This window comes from Oreochromis niloticus, linkage group LG5 (genome assembly GCF_001858045.2).
Source record: "Oreochromis niloticus isolate F11D_XX linkage group LG5, O_niloticus_UMD_NMBU, whole genome shotgun sequence".
In the NCBI taxonomy this organism is placed as follows: Eukaryota; Metazoa; Chordata; class Actinopteri; order Cichliformes; family Cichlidae; genus Oreochromis; species Oreochromis niloticus.
The window spans coordinates 31,082,694-31,107,284 of record NC_031970.2 but is presented as its reverse complement, the minus strand read 5'-3'; the positions used below and the strand labels follow the sequence as shown (position 1 = coordinate 31,107,284).

Here is a 24,591-nt window from a genome sequence, read left to right as displayed (position 1 = left end):
ACAGACTGTCCACGGAGAGCCCAACGCTACAATTCCTCATTTCCACACCTTCCCCTTTTACCATCCTCTCTTTTTATCATTCATTTTTTAGAGCTCCCTCACTGCTCTGTGTCACTTCTAGATCTTTCTGCTAGCTTGTGCTTATTTTAGCTGCACTGTACCGAATGCAGAAACAAAGTAATAGCAACGGAGAGAGAGATATTTAACCAAGGTGATTCATCACCTGGGGAATGGCAGCATATCTAGCAGACTGTAGAGGAACCTGATGCCCTGTGTGGGCTTGATGGGAGGCTTTAATGTTCAGTGTGACAAACTGTGTGGTCTGAAAACCTTTAATTATTACAGGCGAGACAGAGAATCACACAAATAAAGACATCAAGGCCAAGGAAGAACAGAAATATAAGGATGGGTGACTGTACACGCCGTGGTCCTGCTGTGGACTTACTGCAAAGCGGGTGAGGATATACGCTCCTGCTCCCACGCCGATGCCGATCACGCTGTTCACCCTATAAAGAAACTGCTCGTTAGTGTGTGGCTGAAGATGAATAATTCATTTATGGCAAAATCATCTCATCAATAGTTAGCTATCAGCCAGGGGACACTCACTTCAGCTGAGTCAACACAGAGGGCAGCATTTCGGCCAACTCATCCATGGTTGGATAGCGATACCTGGGCACGAGCGACACATGTGAGTCCACGTGAGCAGTAAGGAAAAAGCTACCTTCAAGTTCATCGTGAGTTTAAATACTTCAGGAACAGATTGGATGATGACTGCGCTTCCATTAGAAAATGAACAAACAGCTCACTTTCCTTTCTATGCACACAAATTGATTGGAACTCTCTCAACAGCACTGATATGAATAAATATGTACGCGTTCATCGGCGCGTGCAAAACCAGTCTGACACTCACCCGCTGGGAAAGGGAGGCGCTCCCTCCTGCTGGCCGGGCGCATCGACGTGAACCACAGCAAAGTGCTGAGTGATCTCCTGCATGTCCTCGTAGTTAAACAGGGTGTTGAAGCAAGACTTGTCTAGAAAGGTGGAAAGACGTCGACATAAAATGTGACAGTGCAGGAGTTCACGTTCTTTGTTAGGTGCAAAGAACAGAGCACTGCATATTGATGAGCTTATTTTTGGCCGACTCACGGTTGAGGCCGATGTCGTGATAGGTGAGGATGATGGGTCTGTTGCCCTTGGGAACGCCTCTCATTGTCACATGGAGAACGCCATGTGGCGTTTCAATGTCGTGCTCCTGTAGCCAAAGAGAGGAGGAAAAAAAATAGTTCAGGACTAACACAGGTGGAAAGATAAAAAGCTTCCACATATGACCGCTACAACAACAATTCTGTTATAGCTGTTACAGCGTTACCCCAGAACTCCAGGAGAGTCCAAAAATCATCTGAATAAAAGAAGAACAATTGTTGTATGGGATTTTTCTCTTTCATCTCTGCCAAGCACAAAACAAAGACGCTTTCTGTCTCATTTCCCCAAAAGGCATACATAAAGGCAACATTTTAGCTAAAACGAGCCGTTTCTATCATACTGATTGAAGTCTGCATCAAAGCTCCAACATGGAGCCACACACAGACTAAAGTAAACAACCCACAACAAACAAGACATTTGGGTTATATCTTGAATTGGGCATGCAGAGGATAAACCTTTTGTTGCCAGCTCACATCCCCTGTGCCCTCGGACAAACAAAGCACTGAATGGCCAGTGCAGGAAAACAGTGTTTCTATCCAAAGGTCTGAAACTCACAGTTCTTTTCACAAGAATGACTTTGCAAAAATGCCAGCATCATTTGTCTTCACTCAATGTCTTAGAAGAAAAAAAAAAAAGACTCATTAAAATTCAAAGTGTTCATACTGGCTTCATTCTCTCTGTTACTTTAGGATTTGGGTCGAACACACAGGGGGCTTGAGTTAGTACCTTAAACACACCGATTCTGCAAAGGAAAACATTAAGAGGCTTCAACATATTTTCATCTGGCGCTTAATCTGTGTGGGAGACCCAGAAAGATGATCCAGACAAAAAACCAAAAAAACCAAAGACTGTTTAAAGATGACACAGCAAAAACAGTGCCTTAATATTGTTTACAGGATCCAAAGACAGGGCAGGAAGTGACATTAAGAGAAATAATAAAGTACACAAGAAGAGGCAAATGCATTTCCCAGATTTCCCCCAGAATCACCGAATCATCATGTTACAATCCACAAAACCTCCCAAGATCAGCGTGATCTGCAGCTGCAAACTACACCGTGCACGTTCTAGCCACATGCATGCACGCTAGTGTGTCTGTGCTGCACAGAACAGCGGGTGGTGCCTCATCCGCTTGTCTCGTCAGAAGGCCCACTGGTCATCAATAATAAAGAGAGAGTGAGCCTGAGTGGAAGAGAGACACAGGTTACGGCTGACAGACTAAGAGGGGAGTGTGACTGACTGTACGCTGCTGTTTTTTCCCTGCGTAATCTCTGCCGCCTGCATTTAGCTGACGGACATGTGTCCCAGTCTCTTCAGAGATAAAGGCTAATTCTCAAGGGCGAGACTGCACTGACTTACATCTGCAATCTATAATAAGAGGAAAAATACTCAGCATGTCAGCAACAGCATGAGATATTTGCTTTTGAGTGGGAGTTGCTATAGAGATTAGCCTGTCGCACAAAACATGAAAACTGCATTCAAAAACACCACAAAGTGATTCTTAAGATAGCGAGCTACAAAACAGCTTCTTATTATAACCTGTATTTGACAGATGGAACAAACCCTAAAGAAAGCCTATCTGCTGACAGGAAGCCCTGCCCTGATCGAAGGGCTTTTAATGAAACGATTCTGAAACCTCGGTCTGGTGAGGTGACAGAACAGCCTGTTAAAGGTTGTGTTGCTGCAGAATCTTTAAGGTTTTTTAGACAAGGACAGAGTCAAGGACACTCAGTGCTTTGCTCTGAGAAACAATATAAATGCACTTTGTTCAAATGCTGGTATTCTGTTGAGTCTATGTGCTATACGTGCACCCTAACATATGTTAGGTAAACCGGCGGAGGGAGAAATCAGAGGAATCTGGGAGGAAATAGTGCATGAAAGCAAAGAGTGACAGAGACAGGCTGGATATCTAGAGAGGGGAAAAAAGAAGGAGAGCACTGCAATAGCATCAACCTTTTCCCCACTTTAATACATTCATGATAGCTAGCATTTTGACGAAAAGTACGTAAAGGCATTTTGGCTGGGTTGGAGGTGAAACGGGAATACTGAGCAGAGGTTTTATGCTTTGAGGAGAGGGACTTGCGGAAGTTTTCTGGTGCCACAAATGGGTGAGTACTCATTTTTTCAAAGAAACATAGTGAGTGAGATGAAAAAATTAAAAAAAACAGAGCACTTTGCCATGCTGATCTTCTTCCCGCAATCCACTGCCTATCAATCCCTCCTCTCAGTTTACTCCGCCCTGCCAGGAAAGGCATCAATCACCACTGGGAGCAGCATTACTGGGCGGAAACACCAAGCAGTCTGTAAATGACTTAAGTGCACACATACAGATGGACAGAGCCCGGGATCATCTCGGGTACAGGCCAACCTGATCCATTTCTGACACTAACACAACCCTCCCCGCCTGCAGCATACACAGTAAGTGTGTGTGCCGTCAAAGCAGTGGGCTGAAACAACAAAGTCAAGGTCTCTGCAGGGAAGGAACAACCCGCTACAGTGGCTTTGGTGGTTTCTTGCCACGGTGTGTGGGGTGGGTGGTGAGTGAACTCCCTGTGATAACAGAAAAAAAGAACACAATGCACACCTGCAAAATGCAACATCTACAGCAATTCACTCATCACCGAGCAAGACATGAATCCATGCAGAAACAAACATGTGAGGATCATTACACACACAGTTACCAACAACCAGCTGATGGATATTGACAGGCACACATCCACAGGATGAAGCAGCTGCACATCCTAAAACACTTGAGCACAACACTAGCATCTTTCATATCATCACATTAAAATGCACAACTGCACCCTGAGCAGCTTTAGACTGTGCAGGCTGCACATATGGACGCTGTGTGACCTGTAGGTGCACGCACATACGCACACGCACGCACTGAACAAATGGTCACCCCATACCAGCAGCTGCCCAGAGAGCACGAGTCCCATCAAAGCCAGACCCCAGAGCTATTCCCTTCATTTAGCCAGCTGCTGTCGGCATGTCTTTGGAGAAACAGCACCACAACACCCCTAATCTGAACCAGAACCTCCTTAAAGCACGGACCGAGCCAGGTGTGTCGAGTCAGGCGAGACACGTTTGTCACTCACCACTTCATTTCCAGCGCATGCAATCTGGTCCAGGTCCAGAATAGCTGACATGGTTTTCCCACACAGGAGAGGAGTGGTGTAATGCTATGTGTGAGTGTGCGCTGGGCAGCTTTGAAGCCCTCAAAAAGGAGCAGGAGGAGGGAGGGAGCGTTGGTAGGAAGGGAGGGATGTAGGGTGAGGCAGCTAGAGCAGTAGCGACAAGGAAGGAAGAGAGGGAGGAGAAAGACACAGCAGATGGAGTGAGGAGGAGATGGAAAACTAACCTGAATGAAAGCAGAAGGAGGGGGTGGGGGATGGATACGATGCAGAGAGAACAAGAGAGAGAGCGACGGAGACAAGAGGTGGGAAAGAGAGCAGGAAAAAGACAGAGGGGGAGGAGAGTGAGACTGCAGTTTGTGCTTGGTAGTCACAGTGCGTCCATACATCCAGTCACTGGTTCTTCTAATTGGATTGCGGAGGGTCAGGTGGGTAGAGGCAGAGGGTGGGGTTTGGAGGAGAAAAGGAAAGGAGGAGGGGGGAATGGAAGCGGGGTGATGGGGTACAAAGAACGCAGTCCAGGAAAATGTGCAGGCTGCTGACGTCACGCTCTCTTATTGATGAGGAGAGGAGGCTGACTTTGACGGCTCACCCTGGGCTGTTTTCTGCATCAGCAAAATGGCTGCTCGTCGCTAAGCACCGTATCCACATTTTTTTTGCATCACATTTCACCCAAATGGCTTTAGAACCCTGAAATATCTCCGTGTGAGTGGATATAATCAGATCCAGCTCACAGCAAGAGTGGACAAGTGTATAACACAGCAGGAGGGCTTACGATAGCAATAGCTTTGCTGCAGATGTTGGCTCACTCGAGGCACCACTTAATCATGTAAATGACTGTCAAGTATTGACTCTAACACTGAGCTTTGGCTAATGACTCTCCTCGTGTTCCAAGCTTACGAGCAAAAGATAGCAAGCCACCTTTTCCCCTTACTATCAAAACAGGACATCATCAGGATTTATGTCCTCTAAACTTGCTGCTGAGTCATTTGATCCACGTAGTGTATTGCTCTCTCCTTCTCTACTCTCCTACCATCAGTACAACTCCTAACGGTGCAGGGTGTCACGCCTTTGACAGGGTGCTCAGTGCAGCCAATGGCAAACATGTAGACACACAGAGTTTGTGAGGTTATAAGGACCAGGGTCTCTTTATTGGTTAATCACATAGCAGCATGTTTGGTAGTAGACCAGTTTCTCTGAGTTATTTCCTTTCTTAACCCACAGAGGGTGCCAGCAACACACATGTAGTCATGTCATGCATTGAGTCATCAAGTGCCTCAGCACAGCCCCCTGCAGCCCGAGGAGTCATACAGACGCACAGTGACACTATGATCTGCAGAGATCAGTTCAGCGACATCATTTCCAGAAAGTAGGGTTTGATTTGAACCAATTTTTGTATATTAAAATGCACCAGCTCAAAAAACACTGTTTACCTGTGACACAGTCAGTTTGATCACTATGACAATTGCGTTAATCATATGTTATCGTCTCCACAGCCGCAGGATCTCCCTCCAGTGTATCAGAAAGCATTCTGCACTGTCATCTTCACAACACTAGATGAGAAAGCTGTTCTAGCAACACATGGCAGCTCAGCATGTTACCAACACAGTTAAGGTTCTTTTTTTCCCCATTAAATTGGCACTTGTCTGGAGCTATCGAACAGCCTCATGGCGCCCTCTAGTGAGCATAATGAGACAGTGAGGATTTGAAAAGCCACAGACTAAATAATGATACAGTTACGCAAGGTTATAAAGAGAAACTGCTATTTTAAAAGTAAACACATCCCTGAAAATGTAAAAACCTACACATTGCATACAATATATAAAATGCTATACATATATAGACACAATAAACAAAGCTTAAGCAAAATTTAAAAATTTGGACTTTAAAAAATAGCAGTGCAAGACTGCAGCAACACCATGACACACAAACTATTTTTGAAATGCACAGTCAGCCATTTCAGTGAAGTCACTCAGTGTTCTGGGTCCCATGGGTTTGAGGAGACCGTCTCACACCTTCCTCTCCCTTTCCTGGTATAAGCAGAAAATTATAAGAGAAACAAAGCTGCAGCAGTTTGAACCTTTAGGTTCCCTGACTCCACCCCACCACTGTCCTCTGCAGGTATGCACAGTTCTGGCACGACTCCTGCAGTACCTGTGGACTGCCTGTGGTGGGAGCTTTAGCAGCAGGAGGAGAGCAGCTGGATTCATCCTCCAGCTGCTGGAATGTCACAGCTTAGAGTGATGTTGCGGCAGGCAGGGCCCCTCCCACACAGACGTCTAAGGTCTGATGTCTTGTATAGGGTGTGTTCTCCTTTTATCTTAGTGTTATTACGCTGCGTGACGGATTCAGTGTCATACTAAATATTTACAAGGTATTTACTCCATCACGTCTATTGCCAAATAACTGGATTACCAAATCAGGAGGAACACCAGCACAGTTTGTTAACACTATAAATCTTTTAAGTGAACATTCTCACGATCCGTTATCAGCACCCTTTTTAGTAATTTCCCATCCTCAGCCGCTCCCTTATTCACAGTGGGTCACCACAGCGGTTTGATTGATTTGGACGAGTTTTTACACCAGTTACTGTTCCTGGTGCATCCCCAAAACAATCTCCTCAGGATCAAACTGGGAATTTTTCACTAGTTAGGTGAATGTGTAAAACCACTACAGTGTGAAGTGGATCTTATTATTCCGAATAACTCCCTGAGCTTCCTGAATGTGACCATGTGAGGTCATAATGGCTGAAAGGCAAATGAGGTCAAACCACCAGTGGGACAGATTCAGGTTCAATTCTCTCTGTAACTGACAACAGCATGACTTCAAAGGGAATCACAAAAAAGTGGTAATAAAATATTACACAGTGAACACGAGCAGCTGACTGACTGCAGGATCGTACGCACATGAATGTATTAATAATAGTTCTGACAGGATGCTAAGGAGCATGCAGCTAACATGCTTACTCTGTTCCCCCGCCTGCATCGGCTATATTTAGCTCTGCCGGGATGCTGGAAGGAGGCGTGACTGCAGAAAGTGAGCTAGGGATGAAAGGTTTAACCCTTTGCAGTCATGATGGCCATTAAAACACAGCACAGAGCTTTGCCCCAGCGTAGTGACTCCTCCTCCTGCAGGAGAATCGTTGCAAGAAAAAGCAAACTGCCCAAGAGGTGGAAGGCTGGCAAGCTCGCTCCTCATCTGGAAAACTGCTTCCTCAAGGTTAATAACTCTTCTTCTGGAATGACAATTATTCTTACATTATCACATAAAGGGGCTTGACTATGAATAAAATACAGTAAAAAAGGCAGGCACTAAACTCATACTGAGGAAGGTGCTACAGTTGTTCATTCTTCAAAAAAAACAACCTGATATGAATTTAACATAATCTTTTTCTGTATTGCTTTATGCAAAGAATCAAGTGAGTGTGCTTTCTCAGTCATTAGCACAAAGCCAAAACACTATTCAAAATTTTAAAAAAATGATCACTACACTTGCCTCCGAAGAAATAGATGCACATTAGCAAAAGCAGCAGAATTTTAATCAGGTGAGCACATAACTACCAGTTTTTCCCTTCTGTCACAGTCAGCGGTGTCAAGAGTAAACGCAGAGAGCAAGTTGGACCAAACACGCCTTTCACCTGCATTAGGCATCCATAAATTTGCGTGTTATTACTGAGTAACGGTGCTCGGATGTAGAAAGAATGCATGGGTTCAGCAGTGTGGAGCTGAGAATGAATCATAATGCTAAATTAACAGTGGGAGCAGAGAGCTACACTTACCTGGCAGTCGAAATCCTGAAAGTTGCGTGCATTCTGCATGAAAAGGAAAAGAGGAGAGTTAAATGTACCGTAGTATGCTAAAGCTGGTAATGTTTAAAGCTGGTAATCACTCTTAATGTGTTTGTGTAACCCCACCAGATAGATGGGAGTGCGGTGCAGGATGTATATATATATGTGCAGACAAAACGGCAATAACCCATGTCTGATTACATTTATATCCTTGACATTCATGGAGCTCTTCATGGAGCTGCTGATAAACTAAGGAGCTAATGACAAGTTAACAGCATCAAAACTAAAGTCTTTGCTTCACATAATATAAGTGATGGTGCACAATTCTGACTTTTTTTATGTTAATTTGTGTTGTTTGAGGCCTGAGTGGGCAGCTGACCACAGAGAAGATGCCACTGGGATTCAGTTGCAGGAGAGACCAGTGGGGTGTACATGGTTTTAAACGGAGATAGTTTCTACAGAGCTGTCCTTTTCTTCTTCTAACTGCCTGTGCAGCAGAAATCTGGATAAAAATCCACCACTATAATGTAAATAAATGCTGAAATAATGTTGAGATGTGATGAATGTAATGTAAGTAAATGGGGTTGCTTTGATTTTTAATGTTGGGTGAACTACAAAATCTCTATTGGAGTGGTTAAAGAAATGGATGGATAGATTCACTGCACTATGTCAATTATCACACTTTACAGGGCATCTTGATTGCAGTCAGGTGACACAACATATTAAAGAGACTTTTAAACAGCTTCTTCTATATAGTCTGGGACAGGAGACGGTGCAATGAAGCTCCTATGGTTACAATGATGAGCAGCCAATTATGCATGCCATATACACGACCTACATATTAAAAATCAGTAAAGGCTTGAGTAAAGCTGTGGTACGTGGTGCCACAAGCATAAGGGGAAAAAAAGTCTTGTCCAAGTCACTCAGCTTAACCATTACTTTTACATCTAAGAAGTTAACTGGAAATACTGACAGCTTGGTCTCCTTATAAATATCAGACCTTAAAGAAACTAAGATATGAACTACACTGTGATTGGTCAAAAACAATTTTTTGTTTTGGCCTATTGAATGTGTCTTTATTGTTGTGCCCACTAGTGCGCTAGATACAAAACTAATTATCAGTTTTCCTCATTTCACCTAATAGGCCTGTTTTGCTTTTATTAAAGGCACTTTAATGCCATACTAAATGACAGCATACATTTATAACCTTCGCTGGCTACCTTGGTGCTCTGAGCTTGCCACATGACCAGTGTAATAAGAAATTGGCAGTTGGCAGTCAGAACCAGTTTCCACCACTTTTACAGAAATTAGGATCCCTCCTTCATCATTGTTATCACCTCATCAACATCATCTCAATCCGCTTTGAAGACTCATCTGTTTAATGAGCTGACCACTAGGTGGAGTGAGAGGTCAGTGCCAGTCTCCTCTATTTCGATGATTTCCATGATGCATTTTCCCCACTCTGTCTTCTAACATAATACATTTACCTTAAGTGGCATAGAGCACACTCAGAGAAATGTTCTCATTCTTCAAATCCACCCCGAGGTGACGCAATCCCCTAAGAGCCGATACATAACCACACACTCCTCCCTCTGAGGCACGATATGCTCCTGACTGTGTCAGTGATCGGGGTACAGAACAAAACAGTCTGATGTATCCCCAGACACATCATCATCATCATCATCATCATTATTGTTGTTCTAATCTGTTAATCAGGTGCTGCGATTGAAGGCAGGAAGAAGGAAAGACGGGTAGCGCTTTGATCTCTTTGGTTGTTTTTTGCCTTCTTGTCTCTTTCTGCTTTTATTGTCCCTCACTCACTGCAAACTTTCAAGCTTCAGAAATAAAAGAGATGAGTTTCTTTTAGCTTTTCCTTTGATCTCTTTACCTCCTTGCCGGACTGTTTTCTCTGCCTCTGTTACGTATTCTCTCATTGCTTCATTCTGTCTACAACCTCTTTTGTGCCCCCCCTCCTCCATTCCCTTTACACTTGAGCATATATGAATAATTCACTTTGATGAACAGCACTGCAGAGCATGCATGAGTAGTGTATTAGCGTATGTATTTTCCTGGGAGTGCTGTAGTGGGTGCTTATTCATTTTTAGCAGATAACACATCTGTTCATTTTATGTGTATGGTTACAAAAAATGAATGTTGTTGCCTCTGCAGCTTGTCATCACCTTGTTCTCACTGCAACTCACCTTATTGGTCAGCAACGGCTTGATCTCAGTCAGCTGTACATCCTGGAGCTCATCCATCTTCCTGTTGGATCACTCGAAACTACTCTGTCCAAGAAGGAAAAACGAAACATTTTCATCAGGAGGAGGACCGCATGCTCGCAAAGACACTTAAAATCTCAGATTAAAAGATGTCCATCTTTCTATCTTGCCTTTTTAAAATTCACACTAGCACTGTGATACTTGTGCTGTTATAAGAGTTGGACACAGAGGGCAAAGGGCCTCATTTCTGCTCCACACAGGTGGTGAGCAAACGCAAATATATATCAGGCCAGATTTAACAAAAAGTCCTGAAGGCCACCTCATTTGTTTTCCCCTTGAAGCCAGCCGTTTGTCCCTGCTCGTAATTACTGAACAAGAATCCTGACACAGAAGTGTCCCCCTCCCCCACTTTCCCTGAAATGCTACCTATTTTGCCCCCCTGTTTGCACAAGGTGAGAACAGGAAGTAGCATTGAATTACTTGGCTGTTCCTAGAAGCGTGGCTCATGTTGCACATAGCAGCAGATGGAGGCTCTAACTCTTCTAGGTCAATGCTTACAACTGCAAGCTAAAACCACAGCACACAGCCTTTCTATAGATGGACGGCATTAAAAGAACAAACACACACTATGCTAGGAGAAAAAAGCAAGACGTAAAGGTAAATGCAATTGGATGGAAGACTGGCCAACTGCTACCTTTTAATCACTTCCTGAATCCATGCCAACCCCCCTTGGAATGACATTGAGCTGCTGGTATCAGATAACCTTCAGTTGGTTAGAGAAGAGTCAAACAGCCAAGTTCCAGCAGGAGACACCAGAATAGATGACGTCACACCATGTTTGTGTTACCAGCAGTTTCACCCTGCAATTGCCTGACAAAGGTCTAAACCCACATCTGCCTGCTGATGCATGAATCAGGTCAGGGGTCGTACTGGACTAATAACAGATTTCAAATTGTATGGGAAAAAGCCAGGGAAGCAGATGGCAACAAGTGAGCACAATCCTCAAATTACATTAAAAAAAAAAAAACAGTTCAGAGAAAGAAAAAAAATGTGGAAACATCCAGGATTGGAAGTACTCAGCGATCAGTAAATGGGGAGTGAAAACATGCCAGGCAAAATCCCTGCTGACAAATCCGGCTCGGGAGTGGAACTAAATAATATTTAGACAACTGAACAAGGAAAAGAAGAAAAACAAATATTCTGCATGCTTGAGCAGATTGGGTGTATTGGTCGGATCAATCCAATACTTCCTCAGGCCGTCACAGAAGGAAGGAGGCAAAGACCTGCTTTATTTGTAGCTGGCTAGTGGGGTAATTGAGGTGTTTAGTGCGACGGGGGTCAAGGCAAGCTTAAACTGACAGACTGACTGGGTGGCTTTCATAGCCTAACCCCACTGACCTCACCGCCTTCTATCCTCTACACCAGCAATATTACAGAAGCAGAACGCTTGCTTTTATCTTGAAAACTGCTCAAATGCTCTACACCTTTCATGTGAGCGACTTGCTTTGTGCAACCTGGCGTTGCACAAAAATCAGCCTCTCTTAGACATGCACTGTTCATTAATCTCACAGCATTTGAAGATGTCGACTTCATGTCTAAATTTGCGCTTTCCTGTATAAGCTTGGACCCAGTAGCATATACATGTCACCTTCAAAACAGCACAGCAGCTCTGAGTGCGTATTATACTAAGGCAGGCTCACACACTGAATCTTCAGTTGCTCAGCTCATCATCGCTTTGTAAAATGTCCTAAACAGCCATGACAGGAGAAAAAAAATAGGTACACTAACATTTTTACTGGGTTTTAGAGTATGGCTGTGATGGGTAAGGTTAAAACAATTGATCGCTAACAACTTTACAATCAAAATATTGGCAGAACATTAACAATAGCAGAAGTCGGTTTGTTGCTTCCAGCTGTTTTTAGAAGTCTTTTTTCTATGTTTTCCTTTACATGCTTACTTCACTTACTTAGAGCATCATAAAGCAGACTGAGAGTTGTACGTATTTATGCACACGACATAGTGCATCATCAACAAGGTGTGAAAGAATCGATCACTGGCTTCCTCAATTCACAAAGGTGAGCAAGTAGCTTCTCTATTATCGAGGTGACTTTCTAAATATAGAAGCCGAGGCAGGAAAACTCACAATGTCACGAAGGTTACCTGCCTCACTCTGTCACTGTTGTGGATATATGTGAATGAAGCAGTGAGGAACACTAACGTAACACTAAGTCGACCTCATCTAAATGACAAAATGCCATCATTTATCAGCCTGATGAAGCCGGAAATGTTACATATCATGTGACTGTAAATTGGCTACAGACTAGCTGTATCCCAGAGCAGCTCTGCTGGTCTCATAACCCCTTGTAACAATGCAGGTAAAGAGCACCAGATCACATTTAGAAACATCCACTGCCTTCACCACCCTTTTCCTGCCTACTCTATGTCTGAGCTACCATTCAGCATCTACAGCTGTTGCCATGGAGACAAAGCTGGTTGCTGATGTTTATTCTAAACTGGGATAGACCCACGGGACAGATGTAAGGCAAAGAAACAAGGGGAATAGATAATGGTAGAAATGAGAGCTGCCGAAACACGTTTTGAGCTTCATTTCCTTCGACGCAGTTCAGATCGAGTGTAACATATACTTGTTATCTCGATGACAGCAAAGAATTCTATAACTGTAACAGGAAATGATTCCCAGGTTACAGCAGGGAAATTCACTTTGCAGCTTGCAAGGTTTGTCCCACATTCACACCGCACCATGGATGTGGAGGAGGATGGGGGAAGGACTCAAAGTGCTGATATGGAACAAGATCTTCCTGCCTTAACAGTATTACCATCTGTTGTAGCCGATCACTCTTAACAAATTCTCTCTAATACCCGATTCTGTTTTACTCAGCTCCACCTGCATTAATATGAGTAACACCAGATTACACGCTGGATCTCACACTTCAATTTCCCACATCTGTGCTGTTCAGGTTCTTTCTCCTGCAAAAGCGTGTTGCTTTTAGGAGAGCCTCATCGCCAAGGATAAATATCAGCTCACACAACGAGAGAAGGGGCAGGCAACAGAAGATCCTGCAGAAAGTGTGTCAAGAGAAAACCCACATGAGGCTCTTTCTACACTGAAAAGGTCGTCTTTCATTACAGTCTAGAGTCAGCAGTGTCTTCTGAGAGACCAGGTCGTCTTCCAATTCTGGCAAAATGACTTTATCGGAAGAATTGCAAAGACATGCTGAAATCTGTCAGTTTAATAAAGGGATAACTCATTTAGCATCCCCTCCCCCCCCGCTCTTCTGCTGGCAAGCACTCCTGCCTACCTCACACAGAACATCCTGAGCTTTAAGCAGAGACAGAGCGAGTCTTTGCTTTAACAGTGAGTCGCAGGCGCCTGAGTACATCCGTGTGTGGATACAGTGGCGCATGCCAAACACTTCCTTGAGATATACCTCGTCTCTGCCAACAAAAGGAGTCCTGTAGCTGCCATGTCAGCAGGCATCCCTGAGTGATTGATGAGCAAATCCCCCTCCTCCCACTTTTTCCTCACTCCCTCATCCTCTCCTTCTCTGCACTCTCTCTGTCTTTTCCTTTTTCTGCTCATCTCCATCACACCTTGGGCCATCAGGAACTGTTTGCAGGCGACGTGATGGGCAACTGAAAGTCCAGCTGTGCCAGCCCTTAACTTAGCCCTTTTTCACCATGGCAACAGTGACTTCAGATTTACTTGTTTACGTCATAGCCGCACTTTGACTCTGGCCTCTCTGCTTTCATGCTGAATATCAGCACAGTGACCTCATATTAACCCTGACTCAGCCACCAGGTGTACTGCTATGGCGATAAACTCTGAAATCCTATCGAATCACTGTCATCCGGCATGGTGGGAAGAGGATTACAGCAATGACAGTGGGGTTCAAATGAAGGACTAATTAACAGTCCCCAATAAAACCAGTAAACAGTGCACAAAATGTTACAAACATGGTTTTAAATTTAATTTTTATATAGAAAACTACAAAAAAAGGTCCAGTTCTGCTGCATTGCTTCTGATTTGATCTTTTATCTTGCACCTTTCCAGGTTTACACTTCTACACATTTTAAACATCTCACTTCAACAGTAGAAAAAGCATCTTAGTCATTGGTAATGTGTCACTTTGCTCTACGACACATTGCTTTTTTAAAATTCAGAATCCTTATGGTTTATTTATCTTAATGACTTTAACTTCAAACTATCCTCTTAGGCTGATCTAGATTCATTTGAAGTTTGTTTTCTGTGGTATGTAAAAGGGATTCTTGCTTAAAAGCAGCATATATTTATTTTCATGTTTTGATCCTCTGAAAGTCGGTGCTGCAAAAGTTTTCAGCTTGCAAAAAAAATTTTAAAAAAATGACTTGAGACACTGACCAAAATTTGCAAAGAGTAGTGGTGGATCACACTAAAGCTCTGTGCAGGAACTGTATCCTACATAGAACAGCGCATTTCTAAACTGATGATGCTTGACAGGTCAGCTCGCTCTCTGTGAGAGTTTAAGGTCTTTGGTGAACTTGGGTGCGTTTTGATTTTTTATGACCACACATCATTTCACACAGAACAAGAGGGAAAGTTCAGCAAAGCCTTCAGATCCCCTATAAGACTCACCTTAATCCTCAAGAAACTAAGCTAATTTAGTGAGTGAAATGACAGACTAAAGTCAGGGATTAGAAATGGAAATTTACGGGCGCCAGTTTAGCTCGCTGTGTGTGCAGGTGACCATGTGCCACATGACTGAAAGGCAGCAGCTCGAGTTTAAATCTGGCCTGCAAAACTTTCCTGTGCGTCTTCCCCTGTAGTCTCTTCACTGTTCAATAAAGGTGAAAATGATAATAAAATCTAAGGTTATAATTTTAAAACCATACATATATTTCCTGGGCCCACACAACTTTCCATTATTCCGTCACATCGGTGGACCAGATCCTGTTAAAAAAGAAGACAAAGAAGAAGAAAGACTTCCATGGTAAAAAATATCATGGTATGTATAAACATATGTCTGGGCTCATTTTTCCTTCCCCTGGTGCTGTTTTGAGTGGCAGTTTTTGTCTTTTGGATTTTATTAAAATTGTATTGACTTTATTCCTTGATAAAGCTTCTTCCTTTGCTCTGAGTATTTTTATTCTAAAGTGAAATGGCTACTTTTGGTTCCCCAGGTTTACTGATCTGATCGTGCTGACAGCTCGACTGCCCAGAGCGAGGCCTGTAATCCTGGAGGAGCTGCAGAGGTGATGATGTGGGTTCAGAGCCGGAGCCATTCCAGCAATCATCATGGGGTTATGTGAGGTCCTTGGACAATAAAATGGACGTGCCTGGCGAGCTGACTAAGACCCAGGAATACTGTGTAATTTTATTGTGTTGCATGGAAATGAGACTGCACTCACAGTTCCCTAACCACAGCGCAACCATATCTGGCTCCAGGACTTTTTGTATGTGATGGGTATTTACTGTGAGCGGTAATTACTGTGGAGGGACTGCACTCTTTGGAAATTAAATGTGGTGTAGTCCCAGGCATGTTACTGCAAAGAAACATTTTTTGGCCTCAATATTGAACTATGAGTGGAATGAATCCATATTAGTTGCCAAAGGATTTCTCTTCTGTGGTTGCTGTCAGAATCCAGTATCTACTCTAAATCATGCTGTTGGAATCAAAGTGGATTCTTCCATCAGCTGACACAGAGATCATGCAAACAACTGTGGCTGTGGCCAAAAGTTATAGATAATAAAAGGAAAACCTGGATCCCCTCTGAACCACGTGATCTTTCCAGACAGGCAGTGAAGAAACTCTTAACACCTCATAAACCTCTATTTATTTTTTTACATCTTTACTTGGCTCCAATATAAATAGATTTAATTTATTGAGCTTTTTACAAGTTATTTCACTATTTGGTATTTTCTATTTAATTGTGCTCTTTTTCTGTAATTTTTACCTTCTTTTTTTGTCATATTGCATTTAGTTACTCTATTTAAACGTTGTTGTTACAGGTTCATTTAGCCTTCAGTGTCATTCCTAAAAACTTACAATCAGAAATGTTCCTAAAAAACAAATCCATGGGAACGGTACATTTTATAATTGGAAATAAGTGGGAAGCATTAGATAAACTGACAGAGAATGACCCTTTAATATTTTAGCTGCTATAACACAAAATATCCCAACCTTTGGGGAAAATTTAAGGATATTTTATTATCTATTAAATAACCCAGTTTGGTTACTGGAATGTTAATGGCTTTCAGGGCAGCATCCAACAGAAAATCTAGTTCTTGACTTGGGTCTATGACCAACTCCCTTCCAATGAGAGGACGCAGACTTATCTGCCCATCTGCCAAAATGTTATAATCACAGAGAAACACAACCATGTCTGTCCTCAACTAAAACCTCTGTCCTCATTCAACACTTCAGCGATCTTCACATCACAATAGAAAACAGGCTAGCACAAATTCCAGAGACACTAGCCTCCTGCCAGCCATTCAGAGAGCCCGACATCTATGTCTGCTCCTCTGTTTTCAATTTCGGGGTAAACACAAACCCGCGTAAACAACTTCGTCTAACCCGGGCACTGGTGCGGTGATGCCCTATTCGAGTGGAATCTTTCTAGTGTACTGTTACTAGAAATTTCCTTATCCTCACTTTTCGTAAACAGGCAAAGCCAGTGTTTATAGTTCTGAGTCTTTAGAGGCGACAATCCGCACCGGAGTAAAGCTAATGGGCTGTGACAAGGCTCAGTTGCAGATTATTGCTCTAACTGGGGTCATTTGGTAAGAGAATTAGAAGAGGAAAAATCCATTCGTTTTGCATTTTAGACCCCCCCCCTCCCAGCCTAGTCCCCTTGTTAGGTCACTAACAACGTAATTGACAGAAAGAATTTAAACCGAGAGAGATAATACCTGGGAGGAAATCCGAGCTGGAGTATGAGATGTTTTGTTCTCCACTGTAGGAAAAGCTGACCTATAACACGAAGCATCTCCTGCAGATACTGTCAGCAAACCCACACAGATGAACGAGCACAGAGACACGGCACACACTCGCATGCACGCGCGCTCACACGCAGCTCCCCGTGTTTCATGTCTGCGTAATTAAATGACAGCTTGCTCTCCTGAGGCTCCATCATCCTCCTTACAGCTTCTATTATTCTCCTGATACAAGCTGGCAGAAGAGTTTTTCTTCTTCTTTTGACAACATGAGAAAAAAACTATAATGAGACATCTTGCTGACATTTTTCTCAGGATTCAGTTGAAAAGGTATATTTTTATCCAAAATCCCAAATGTGGGGCAACACCCACAGCCGGTTTTGACATTAAACTTCTAAACAATGGCTTAGGCTGTGTAATAAATGAATACACGCCAATATGCATAGATGATCACTGCATGGGAAAGATAAAATGAAGTGGAAGATTAACTCAACCTGCCAGAGAGAAGCTATTTCAGGACAGTTAATAAGACAAACAAATCTACCACCTCCTTGTTTGATCCTTCTAGGATTAAAAAGGTCTAATAAAAGCTAAATGCTGCATTACTATAATTGACTCACCCCTCTTTGAGAAAGGAATCTGAAGGCGCACTGACTCAGTCATTACTACATTTAATATCCTGTGCCTCCGGACAGTCATTACTCAAAATGCAAGTGATAAAAATGTTGCAGAGGCTGTACTTGGAAGGCTCACGGGACATTACACACATAGGAGCAATAAGGTTTAAGACCTATTCACCAGACAGAATATGTCCACAGAAGACTCATGACCTTCTCCTCTGACCAGTTATGTTCACTCTCGATGAACATAACATCGCTGTCTGTGATAAAAAGCTTTAGCGACACTGTAGTCGGTGCACTCACCTGCCTGCCAAAAAGAGAGGGCCCTCTTCTACTGACAGATTTATGTAAAAAGGTAAACACACCTTCTATTTACACACACGCAATTTCAGACAACTAAAAGCTTGCATACTTAAAAAACACTAACACATTTCAATCCAGTTTAGCAGGGCTTCACTGGCATGAAAGACACTATAGTGGTAAAGCTGTTTCAATAGCCAACAGCTGCATGTGGGGAGCGTGTTCACTGAAATAAGATCCAATGAAAATTATATATAATACACATGTAAATGACATTAAACTGGTTAGCACAGCTATAGGCCTACAGACAAAGGTAACAGGAGGCAGACTCGCTGTCTCCCCAGCAGCAGGAGCACTAAACAGGCCACAAAGCACTACCTTAATGAGAGCACATTAACCCCATGCCCCACCAGCACGGACACTATGTTGGCAAAAACGAGGTGAGCTCTGGTATGATGCCTACTGCTGATTTTATATTATAGCTAACATAATATACCATTAGTAAATTATTTAGTATTATCAGTATCACTGACAGTATATTATTCTGCATGTAAAAGAAACAAACATATGAATCACAAAACTAAAACCAAACAAACCAAAATCTGATTAGAGGAACACTCAAATACAGATGCCTATATTATATTTTTTTTTTTTTTTGCGCAATTATTAATAAGGAGACAAAAAGTTAACATTTATAGCAGATAGTGTTGGCAACCCTAACACAAAGTGCTGTGAAACTGAGCACTCCAGCATCACCTAAGATCTGTAACAGTATCTCATTGTCACAAATGAGATAGCGTTTAATTCCTTGGCTCCATCTGAACTGAAAGAAACAATAAATATGAGCGATACGAGACCTTTTTTTTTTTTTTAAAGAGCCTTTAGAAGAGTTTAGCATTAGTAGCATAAAGCCTGAAGCCTCCATTGCAGTGTCTGATGAATTTCTGAGAGTGATAACTATCTGATAACTTAATGGCAATTCCCAGTTGATATGGCTGTGACCACTTGAAAAATCTCAACGTATTGCCTAACTTTAGAGTAAATATATGTATATGTATTGTATGTGTTAAAAAAGAAGGTGGGTAAAAAGATATATTGCACTTTGAAAGCTTGGTATTTACACCTGCCCATCGAATGGCGAAACTGACACGAGGAAGGCTGCGATAATTAACTGGACCGATTAATAAGTCTATCACCAGCATGTGCACTTATGCACATGTCTAATCCTGTAGGGCAGCTAAGTGCAAGAAACCATCTTATTACTCAGTGAGTGCTTTTAAAGGATTCCTTAAGGAGGGCACTTTACCTGCTAATTGTCTTATGAGATTGAAGTGCACCATCTGGCAGATTTGATTCATAACAGCACATCTACGGGCATAATCAGCATGTTTTATGTCTTACATGAAGACGCACATGACGAGAGAAAATCTCAGAGGACAACTGGCTGGCTCCCTAAACAGAGTGCTATGGTTTGTAAAATTACTTTTCATAACGTTCAGTGGCAACCTAAATTTACTTCACTAATGCAGACCCAGAGACCAACGGTAATATTTTCCACTGGTGTTCTGATGTTTCAGACCAGCAAACTGGAAACTCAATTTATCCATTATGCAGTTGTGGATTCGGGTGTTTGCAAGAGGGAAGCTGGGATATGAGTCAGCCCTCCCCATGCCCCACCCTCCTCACTACATTGTACTATATAGTCAAGCATCTATTCTGGTCTTCGTTTATAAATAAAGTAGCAGTCCTTGCACTAAGCTGCAACTTTATGAGAGCCTTAGTGGGCAGTGTGACTGGACCCCTGTGACTATATTCAACTGCATAGTGTAAAGTAAATACATCCAAATTTTCAAGTGTAATCACTAGAGACCAACATAATTTAACACTGCTTTAACCCGACACTGATGATAAGATACCGAGCCGCATCCTCCGGGACTGAAAAATGAAGCCACCGTTGAGGTGTCAGAAACTGCACTTCCTTTAATAACCACTTGAAGTTAACTCGTCAAGTTTTAATGATATTACCTAATGAATAATATGGCCTCCTGGAGTTTGTGCTTCAGTTTTAAGCTAATTAACACTTCTGTCTCACAAACATACTAGTCTGGCTGGGATTTTAAGATTGGACCATAGCAAAGTACAAGCACTAATGATACTGCATGAGGTTCATATGATTACTCCTCCTTGATTCTTTGGCTTGACATCGTAGTTAGTCCTACTCGTGGAGCTGATTAGCTAATTGTGAATCCCCCTGCTGCTGCATTGGACCAGCTGCTTTTTCAAATGAGAAACTTTCATTTTTCCATCAGAAGAATCAGTCAACAGCCAACTCCATCGCATGAAGTTGACTGATTGATAAAAAGACCGGTAGGATCAAAAGACCTGAACCAAAGCAACATCTATTTGAACCAGAGCTGAGGTGTAATACAACCGACCTGTGCATGTCTTCATTTGTAATTGAACAGCCATGAGAACGGAAACATAATGGACTTACGCACTTTGACTTCCTCGCTTTTTAAAAACAGATTAAACCACTTATTGTGATAGAGACTTCACGGATTTTACCTTCCCCTATAAAAGTTCTCTGTGCATTTATACTGTATGTCACAAACACGCATATGAATGCACTTCATCTTTCCTTTAACTCCACAAAGCCCCGCAGGGCACTGACCCAGATGATCCTTTCAAACAATGATAAACAGACTTAATAAGAAAACAGTATTGCAGAAAACAACTGAGTTGCTGTAGTGCAGCTGGGTGATATGGGGGGAAATCATATATCAGAAGTCACTGCATAGTCGGGAAACATTTTACATCTTCCAACTATATTCAAAAATATGTTTCACTGGCGAATTTGCTGTAAATGAAGTCTTGCAGCATTTTGTTAGCGTTCTGTTTCCATAAATGAAGTAGCTTGGCTATACAAGCAACATTAAGCTATCATCTTTAAACTGAAATAGTTTTTTAGACAACACTTTTTTCCCTCCACGGTGCAGGACACCTTGGGGAGAGAAATAGTCTGCAGATGCAGACGGAGCACAGTTCTGGAAAAATTGTTTTGCATCATAGAGTGACAGAAGACATGCAATTACTAGCATGGGTTTACATACAACACTAAACTACATCAGGACAAATGCTGTCTCATCCTATACTTCATTATAAAACATATTAACATAACTTAAAGAAAATCAATATACTGCCCAGGCCTAAGATGTAGCATCATGACAGACACCATTGATGAATCAATAGACATCAGGATATACAGGTCTCACATAAAGGACGCCTAATGATGGGTTACAAGGAAAAAAAAAATATCGCTGCTAAAGGACGAAGGACGAGACAGCTGTGTCTTGATAAATTAGCTCTGATAGCTCAGATCGAGGTGTGAGTGTGACTGAATGAGTCTCTCCTGGCTCCGCTCCTCCTGGTATCTGGCTATAAATTGACTGAATGGCCAGGCCTGTCGGCCCTGCACTCAGCGCTGCTAATAGAGTACCTGCCCCACTCCGCTACGCTAGGCTAGCTGCGGCTCAGTCTATGGGGATTTCCTCTGCCATGCTCAGTTGTGCAGGAAGCCTAAAGAAAGACAAAGTGGAAGACAGAAACTGTGTATGTGTGTGCGAGTGTGTCTGTGTCCTGGGTCACAGCTGGTTGACGTGAAGAGGCAGAGTTTCCAGAAGAGCAGAGTCCTGCTGGAGGCTCAGCAGGATCTGGAGACTGCGGTCAGGCTTGTTGAAGGGCACCTGTGAAAGCAGCAGTGAGGCCATCTGTGTGCCACGAAACCTAACTTTCTCAGACACGCTCATGCACGGCACATCGGCGTCACTTCAACAAACTAGGGGAGGGAAACACAAGATACTGCTTCCATAAAACATTAACAGAGCACAGAGACATGAGAGCCCAGAGACAGTGAAGACCTCTGCCTGTGAAAACACAGCAAGCTTTGAATGAGGACAAGTCTCAGCATGTTTCAGTGTATGAATCAGTGCTAAGAGGCCTGTTGCCTCACAGGAACACAGCCTCTGCTAATAGAGTTATCTGTGTGGTCAGCTTGGCTGTCACAATGACTGATCGCTGACAATTCAATTTCCCAGAGAAACACAGAGGTGGCTCCTCTGGCGCCTTCCCTTGGCGAATGTTCGCTGTGGAGGCTGGCGGTGTCCTTGGCAACCACAGGAGGGGGAGGTACGCCCCCCCCAGATGCAGCTCAGCTGGTGGCACTGCTGAAATCGAGCGACCTTTTTCACCATCATTTACATAAACGAATTCTCTTCTTATCACAACAACCAATGAGGAATTCTTCAACAGCTGGCATTGACTCTACGGCTCCAGCACGTTGACTTTCAATCCAGCGAGAAAACATCGAACGAGTGATAAAAAGACGTCGACTATTCATCTCTTCCTAATATGTAAAAACAACAATACATGTACACGTGCAAATGTGAAACACACAACTCTCAATGAGTCCAAAGGGTCCAATCCTCTCAAAGTAAGATCCCTAAGTTTTTAGATCAGTGCTCGCTGCGTCTCATCTGTGAGAGAATTTATCAGCTTCCAGCAGAAACATGGATCGAGGAGGGGGGCTCAAACCACCAGGGCGCTGCATCTCCCATTTGCTTCGTCACATTAAAGCATCTAAGTGTCTTGGGTGTCCCTGTGACCATAAAGCAAACGGAGGATGAAACCGCTCATACGGCTCACAGCCTATTGTGAGGCACTGTAACTAAAAGCTGCGTGCTGCAGTTAACACTTTTAAGTTCGGAGAGCCTGCTGTGTGATGTGTGCCAGCTTATATGGATCTATGACAAACAGGGATTTGGAATATCCCCCCCAATCTGGATTAGTGAATACAGCTTCTTTTCCGCAGAAATCCAACAACCACCTTCAGACAAACGAGAGGAACAGAGAAAACTGAGGGTTGACGTGATGGCGTCCGTGCAGATGTGCTCAATATGTGATCCTAAATGAAAAAGCAGAGAGACGGGGACAGTCCAGAGGTCAAACCTGGCTTGCATCCAACTCTTTGGATCAACAAGCTTACCACCTGTGCTTCTCCTCGCCTCACTCCCACATGCTGATTTGGCCGCCGATGTTGATAAGGAAAACGGAGATGGAGCCCTCCTTCTAGCAGGGATGGGATCCAGCAGATAAGAAAGTCTTGAGAAAACTATGTAGAAGACAGCACGATTGCCTCACACAAAGAAAGTCAGCTCACAAACTGCTTTGGATGTTTTGCCTTTCGTAGCTCACCATAAGGAAACTTATCCTCCGTTATATCCATGCAATAAAAACAAACCGAGCAGGGACTCAGCGGTAGACTGGGATGAGATGGAAATTTAAGAAGTGAACCTGGAGCAGAGGTATACATCCATCATCTGTTTTCTCCGGGCCTCGTACAGCTTCAATTACAGATGCTGTTACGAAAACACAGCGGCAGCACAGAGGACAGAGCTGGACTGAGAAAAAGACACACGGGATAATGTTTACATTGCTCGCCTTGCTGGGGATTTTTTTAAAAAAAGAAGAAAAAACTATAATAATGTGCTGGCTGTATGTTTTTACTGCCAATTGACTAAGGAGAAATAGCAGAACAGGATGAGGATGTATTGTCAACAAAGGTTTTAGGCATTTTCCATTATAAGAAGAAGTCACGGTAAACGTCTGTGCCTGGCACAGGTTATGTTTGGCCCTGCGGGGCCGGGAATCCAAAGGTGAAAAGCGAATGCTAGACAAGACTGACTGTCAGCACAGTGGCTTAATTACTGTCTCCATCTGAGCAGCCAGTGTTATTTCCTGACATTCATCCCTGCCAATGCTGCAAGAAATCCTCTTCTGCACAACAGCAGCATTTTCTCACTTTTTATGTACTCTGTAATCCTTGTAATACATCAAGTGGAAAGTGTAATCCAAGCTGAAAGGCACCGTAAAAGTGTCACCTCTTGACACTAACAAACCGAAATTATTTTTCAACATTCACTTACGAGCGTTAATGCCACGCGATGCCCGCAACTGTTGCATTTTGCCGCCTTTGCATTCACTCCAGTGAGTTTGTTTTCATTTCCGAGCGCCCGTGGGAGATGAATCGCGCCACGTATTAAAAAAAAATATGGCAAAACTCTTGCGATAAACCACATAAACCCCTTATAAATTATTCAACATTTCAGCGAGGGCTCTAAGGATTACAGCCTAGAAAGACCCGATGAACACGTTGTCCCACAGATTCCAAGATGTGAAGGACAACGTGTGGATTAATAAACAACTTTTGACCCTCCCATAAGTTAGGTACAAGGTGATTCAGTGTAATAATCAACCACGAGGTTAGAGCTTCAAACAATAAGGTAAAACACCCCACCCCACCCTACCTGGTATCTGCTCTGTTATTATATATACAAGCTTTCCC

The 24,591-nt window shown here is 43.0% G+C and overlaps 1 protein-coding gene across 5 annotated transcripts in view; it reads right to left on the bottom strand.

Moving 5' to 3' along the window:
• Positions 1 to 24,591, bottom strand: part of ndrg3a (ndrg family member 3a) — a 32,016-nt gene that overhangs the window by 5,922 nt on the left and 1,503 nt on the right. For 2 of the 5 annotated variants that reach the window (XM_005450187.4, XM_005450189.4), the window contains exons 2-7: positions 10,323 to 10,406; positions 8,113 to 8,145; positions 1,147 to 1,252; positions 911 to 1,031; positions 607 to 669; positions 446 to 506 (exon numbers count right to left, since the gene is read on the bottom strand). In XM_005450187.4, coding sequence (XP_005450244.1) covers positions 446 to 506; positions 607 to 669; positions 911 to 1,031; positions 1,147 to 1,252; positions 8,113 to 8,145; positions 10,323 to 10,379 — 441 coding nt within the window. In that variant the 5' untranslated portion in view covers positions 10,380 to 10,406. Of the gene's footprint in view, positions 1 to 445; positions 507 to 606; positions 670 to 910; positions 1,032 to 1,146; positions 1,253 to 4,109; positions 4,155 to 4,298; positions 4,645 to 8,112; positions 8,146 to 10,322; positions 10,407 to 24,591 lie in introns of those variants that run through there. The other 3 variants (XM_003442646.5, XM_005450188.4, XM_025907455.1) reach the window with 3 other exon arrangements.